Source organism: Pundamilia nyererei, unplaced genomic scaffold (assembly GCF_000239375.1).
Source record: "Pundamilia nyererei isolate P.nyererei 1_Seehausen unplaced genomic scaffold, PunNye1.0 scaffold01046, whole genome shotgun sequence".
Lineage (NCBI taxonomy): Eukaryota > Metazoa > Chordata > Actinopteri > Cichliformes > Cichlidae > Pundamilia > Pundamilia nyererei.
The window spans coordinates 12,866-19,674 of record NW_005188447.1 but is presented as its reverse complement, the minus strand read 5'-3'; the positions used below and the strand labels follow the sequence as shown (position 1 = coordinate 19,674).

Sequence of the window (6,809 nt, the reverse complement as noted above, 5' to 3'; positions counted from 1 at the left end):
TTAAGGATTTGATTATTTCTATGGGGGTAAGGGATAGGATAAGTATAAGCCATAAGGCTTCAGCCTATTCCTTTTTCGGTTACTGTTTGAGTACTTTTATGTAAAATTATAATCTGTTGTTGTTGTTGACTGAAATAAAAATTTCAATTCAATTCAAAAAAAATTCAAAAGTTAGATTTCTTTTGGTTGACTTGGTTGGTTGATATACAGCATAATTCAGCAAAGATTTTGAGGATTTAATATACATATAATCAAATTAAGTCAAATAAAACAATAATATTTTTTATTATAGTTCACATTGCAGATGTTAACTTTATGTTCATGGCGGTGCTGCCTTTATTGAATTACTGACATCATTGGTTCAGGTTTCTAGAGCTGCTTTCTCAGATCTGAAGCTTCTGCTGCCATTTCTTCCTCTGATCTCCACTTGGATGGTATGTCCTTATCCTCTTGATCGTGGTTTTGTAACTACAAAGACAATGAAGATGTGATATGTAATAATATATTGTCAGAACAAATTTGGATTGTTTTCTGTATTAACTAGTCCATGAAAATGCATTGACATATCAGCTGTTATTGGGTTTAAAAAATGTTTACAGAGTGCAGATTTTCTTCTTCAAAACTGTACATGAGACCACTCTTTAAGTTCAGTATGGAGACCCAGTGATCAGCTTTTGCTTGCACAAACTCATCATAATGAATTTGTTCCTCGACTTGTTTGTACTTGTCACTGTATATTCTTTTATTGTTTATAGAAAAAAAGCGAGAGCATATGTAAGAAGATTCAAAATATCAATTAAATAGTTCCACTTAGCACATCAGGTCAACACAGTGATTTATACGTAAAACCTAAACAGCTGGTGGAGCTTGCACTTCATAACTTGCTTGTCTTGTGAATTGTGAACTGCAAAGTGGTCACTTCCTGTCTGAAAAATATGACATGGTTATTTAAAAGAATCTAGTTTTCTACTGTACTCATAGAGATAGGCTATTCACACTCATGTAATAATCTGTCTCCTGGTATCTCTACCACACTCTTGAGACTGCTTGGAGACACAGGCTACGCCCACATGTACACGAGAATTGGATTGGAGTTTTGGATCACTGAAAACTGAGAAATTCCTCCAAGAACATCAGCTCGGTTTAATGTTGACTTTGGTGAGTGCCCGGTGTTTGATAACTTGTGTAAAGCGATCACTCAGCAAACTAATGTTAAAAAACCTCAATGTGAGCCCAAAGTATCACTGACCCAGCTGGGTGAGGCAAGTTCCGCTGAAGGCTGGAAAATAGGGGGCAGCGCTTACTCAGAGCTAGGTGAGGCCCCAGAGGCTGTTAAAATCTGCTGCTATTATGGCTCAGGTGCAGCATTTTTGTGGGGTTCAAAGTCCTCTTTATAGCTATACTTTGGCAAAACTTCCAATTTTTGCATCTGACTCAGCAAGAGCAGTCTGCATTGCATGCATTTCAGTTCTAGTGTCGATAGCAGCTTCTATCTGTTTGTCAAAGGAGCTTGCAAAGAAAAGCGTCTGGACTTCTTTAAGTTGCTTGAAGACGTTTCACCTCTCATCCGAGAAGCTTCTTCAGTTCTAAGGTCCCAGATATAAACCTAGTGGGAGTTTCCCCCCACAGAGGGACAAAAGGACCCCTGATGATCCTCTAATCGCCTGAGCCAAGGTGTGAAACTGGGCATGGGTCCCAATCAGCCAGAGTTTCGGGTGTGTTCATTGTGAAACCTGGCCCCACCTTATCATGCAAATTCCTGAGGTCAGATGGCCCAGGATGTGAGTGGGCGTTAAGGCGTCTGGGAAGGGATCTCAACCCATTACATTCATCATGCAAAATATTGGACATGAAATTAAGACAAATCTGTCTATGCATTTACGCTCCTACAAACATCTTCAGACTATGTCTCATTTGCTGGATGTGATATGGAAAATATAAATGGGACTGCTCTTACAATAAACCTTATGATCACATGCAAATTAAAAACAAACCTATTTCCATTTTGCTGCTGGGACTCCACTGTGGAGATGCACGTCTCATTTCTCCCCTTAGGCAGGAGCAGGAAGTATAGAGAGCTCTTTTTTATTAGACGTGGTTATTAGAATATTCATATCATAGTCCCCAGTCATTGATATTCATTTGCCACAGACTCTCTTGTTACAAATTCAAAATATCACAGTGAAATTTTAAATAGTCTGAAAGTCACGTTCATTATTTTCATAGTGAAGTGCTATAGTTCATTGGTTTGGGGATTCTGGCTCCTGAGGGTTAGATAGCTCACTGATATTTGTTCAAACTCAGATGTTTAATTAACATTATTAGCAGCCACATGTGACTCAGTTCATTAGCAGTGAATTGTCCTTTCATACTGCTGTGGTGACACACTGAAGCATGAGCTTGGGAGAACAATGCCAGTTGTGCAGAACTAGAAAATAAGTCAGCAGCCACCATAGTGCTGTTTTCATTTAGTTATGTTCTTACTGGTCAGCAGGAGAGAATGGGGAAATAGGCTGTCTTGTGTCACAGACATCTCATCAGTGATCAAGTACCCAGATCATATTTTTTTACAAAAGCCATGCAAGTCCTGGTACCCTCAACTATTTCTTAACATTTTTCACATAGCTTACCAAAGTATAAGCCCACACTGACTCAGATGTTTTTGTGTCCTGTACACAGTGACTGACAGTGAAAAAAATCCTTTTTTTTAAATTTAAAATGAAATCTAAAATAATTTTTAAATGAACTAATAGGGATGGCCCAAAGTTGTCCATCTTACCTCATCGTAGATGCTGTCATTGTGCTTAAAATCCCCAGCCTTCCTGGGCAGCACGTGGACGTGGACATGCTGTAAACATACAAACAAGGTTTAGATATTGTGGTTGATCTGGAGAAAATCTTACTTTTTCCTGGGAGCACTATGACAGAGTTTCACAGTATGCTGGAGAAGCCATCAGAATGTTACTGGCATGGCACAAATCACCGGAGGGTGAGGGTGCATTTCACCAAGCAGGGATTTTTTATTTTTATGTTTTTAAGAATTGACCTGACTTTATTCTAGGACCCAGGAGCAACAGATAGCTAACAGTTTTTGCTAATATACAATTGTACTATATACCTATACTACTGAGTATATCACTTTACAGTAGGTAACTAGTAATTATGCATTTTATCTACAATTTACAAAGAAATAAAAAGACAAATTCAGACCACTCCAATATAAAACTATGTTTTAGCAGCAGTGTTCTGGGTCCTTTGAAATTCAGAACCATTGCTTTTACATATCTTTATTTCTTGGTTTTGAGTAATTTTGCCATATTAATCTACACTGATGTCATAATCTGTAGTAAATGTTTTTACTTCATTAATTAAACTATTATTTTGTTTGTTGGCTGTGTTTACTTTAGAAGTAGAATTTCCCCAATTACGGGATAAATACATTTGCCTTTAAAATACAGAAGGTGTGTGTCTCTGAAATCCAAACTAAAAGCTCGTTCCACAGGGTCTGAAAGCTGAAGGCTCTGCATCCTAGAAATGCTACCCCACAAATAAATCAAACAAAGCCTAAGAATAAAGTGATAAGGATAATGTGGTACTATGAGATCTTTAAGATAAGATTGGGCCTCATAATTCAAGACCTTGTGTAACCCAGTGTTAAAAACAGGATTAAAAGTATAAATATTCATACTCTCACAATGGGAATAAATATTGATAAAAACAAAGTTAATTATAATAAATACTGATAAAAAGCATGTAAATATAAGTTTAATATGTACATATGTATATGTAATGTATAAATGGTGTGGGGGCAGGACTTAGTCCTGTAGAGTGTGTTTGTCAGATCCACTGAGCAACCAATCATTGGCCGGTCTGACCCTCCCCCAGACTGTGCGCTGCTCAGACACCTGTGTGTGCCTTCGTGATAGAGATAAAGACAAAGAGGTATTTGAGTTTCTGGAGCAACATGGTACTATTCGTAGAGTACTCGCTGTCGATGATGACTCTTCTGCATTCCACAAAAGTCAGATTGTAGAGTTCGAGTCCGGTGCAGCCGTTGAAATATTAGCACCTAAGCTGCCTTACCTCTTACAGTCTACTGACAATCCAGATGTCAGTTACCGCATTCGAGCCTTAACTGACGTCTATACTAAGACCGTAGGGGGCAGTGTTACTGAGGCTTACATTAGCAACCTGAAGGGTTTAGCCAAGTTAAGTGGGAAGGATTTCGAAGAAGTGTTGCGGGAGGCCCTATCCACAATAGGGAAGACCATTGAAGCTGCTGAGACAGCTGAGATAAACCCTGAAAATGATGCTGCTGATCAGACTTGCCCTGTGGTAGGATCCACACAACTTGGAGCCTCACCTTCAGTCTTAACTGAACTGCCTCACCCTCCTGAACCCATTCAGGGCGCATTCCCACGCCCCATGAGACCAAACTTGACACCTCAAATGTTGAGTCCAACTGACCTCAACCCACCAGAGGTTCAGAAAGTAGTAGTCGAGCATGTTGTCAAGAGTGTTGAAAAGACATCACATGCTCACTCTACATTAAGACTCAGAGCTTTCTCTGGCAAGATGCCCAGACCTTACAGTGAAGCTGACTATGAAACATGGCGTTCTCATGTTGACTTGTTGATGGAAGATGCTTCTTTGTCTGAGTTGGGAAAAACTCGTAAGATTCTTGAAAGTCTCCTTGCTCCCGCTTCTGATGTCATCCGCCCTCTTGGGCCAGAAGCCACTCCTGCAGACTATCTTAACCTTCTGGATTCAGCTTTTGGCACCGTCGAAGATGGTGAGGAACTGTTTGTACGTTTCATGAACACCCTCCAAGATCATGGTGAAAAGCCCTCTGCTTATCTGCTTCGTTTGCAGGTGGCAGTCAATCACACCGTGCGCAGAGGTGGGCTTGAACCACATGAAGTAAATAAGCAGCTTCTTAAACAGTTTTACAGAGGCTGCTGGGATGATAACTTGCTAACGGAGTTGCAGTTGGAGCTAAAGCATAAGGAGCCACCCACTTATGCAGAGCTATTGCTTCTCCTGCGTACTGCAGAAAACCGACAAGAAGTTAAAAACACGCGAATGAAGAAACACTTTAGCGCCACGAAACCAAAAGCAGTGTCTCATGAACAGACGGTCACTGAAACAAATGCAGATGTTCGTCAAGCACAGTCAGATAGTCTAGAAGAGCTGAAAAAACAAGTTGCCGATCTAAAAAGCCAATTAGCTGCCGTTGTGAAGCCAAAGAAACAAGCAACACTGAAGACAGTTCGAACAAGGAAACCTGAAAATAAAAAACCTGACCATGCCAAACCTGAAAACTCACCTCCATCCAGCCGCCCTAGTACTAGGCCCAAGCCCTGGTATTGCTTCCGCTGTGGGGAAGATGGACATATAGTAGCCACTTGTGAGTCAGAGCCCAATCCTGCCGTTGTAGTTGCAAAACGAAGGGAATTAAGAGTGAGAAGGCAGATATGGGACAGGCAGAATGACCAGCTTTCTTTAAACTAAATTCTGCCTCCGTTGCGGGACAAATGGAGGCTGATGCTTTGTTAACCCGTCCCACCCAGGTTAAACAAAAAGCTTCACCTAAAAAGCGTGCCAGCCTAAAGTCACACACAAGATCAGATTCCTTCGACTTTCCTAAAGGTCTAATTGGTACAAAGAGTACTGCACAAGTGAAAGTTAATGGTCACACAGTGAGTTGTTTGCTAGATACTGGTTCCCAGGTGACTACAGTCCCTGAGTCCTACTATCGTCAGCATTTGTCCTCTCATGAGATTAAGCCATTGTTTGAACTTTTAGAAGTTGAGGGTGCCAACGGTCAGTCTGTGCCTTACTTAGGCTACATTGAACTGCATGTCACTTTCCCAAAGGACTTCCTTGGCATTGAAGCTGAAGTGCCGACACTTGCCTTAGTTGTCCCCGATGTGCGCACAGCTTCTCAGTCCTTAGTGCTAATTGGGACAAACACATTAGATGTACTTTATGAGCTGTACTCTAACACATGCCATGAACTGCAGCTGAACCTGCCATATGGCTATAGGGCAGTTCTAAAAGTTCTTGAGTCACGACACAAACAGTCCAAAGACAGTAGTCTTGGTTTAGTGACGATGCACAACAAAGAGCCACAGTTGATTCCAGCAGGCCAAACTGTTGTTCTAGATGGTGCTGTAGCTGTGTCAGCCGGTAACGGTGAAAAGTCTGTCTTGTTAGAGTATCCACGAATGTCAGCCTTACCTGGTGACATCCTTGTGAAACCTTGTCTCATAGACCTACCTGAACGAGCACCTTACCTTGTTCCAGTTATACTCACCAATGAATCCGAACATGATGTGACAATCCCTCTAAATTGTGTCATCGGAGAAGTCAGTGCATATCAAAGAGTTCTATCTCACGAACACTCAGTGAGAACTCCAAGATCCCGAACTGAGCAGAAGTCAAATGTAACATATAACTTTGACTCTTCCCCTATTAGCACTGAATGGAAGGAGCGCATAACCGAAAAGCTAAGCCAAATGCCCGAAGCGTTTGCACAGAATGATCTTGACTTTGGAAAGACGGATCAAGTGAAACACACAATCAGATTGTCAGATGAAACACCGTTCAAGCATAGAGCGCGTCCCATACATCCAAACGACCTGGAAGCAGTCCGTAAGCACCTCAAAGAACTGCAAGAAGCTGGCGTGATCAGGGAATCTACCTCCCCTTTCTCTTCACCCATTGTAGTCGTGCGGAAGAAAAATGGTGAAGTCCGCCTCTGTATCGACTACAGAAAGCTTAACGCGCAGACTATAAAAGATGCTTAC

General features: G+C 41.2%; 1 protein-coding gene across 1 annotated transcript in view; it reads right to left on the bottom strand.

The window, feature by feature from the left end:
* Positions 1–9: 9 nt before the first annotated feature.
* fhit (fragile histidine triad diadenosine triphosphatase) overlaps positions 10–6,809 on the bottom strand; it is a gene marked incomplete at its 5' end in the record, with an annotated part of 18,671 nt that continues 11,871 nt past the window's right edge. Inside the window, 2 exons of the mRNA XM_005755168.1 lie at positions 10–468; positions 2,780–2,848. Coding sequence (XP_005755225.1) covers positions 370–468; positions 2,780–2,848 — 168 coding nt within the window. The remainder of the gene's footprint in view (positions 469–2,779; positions 2,849–6,809) is intronic.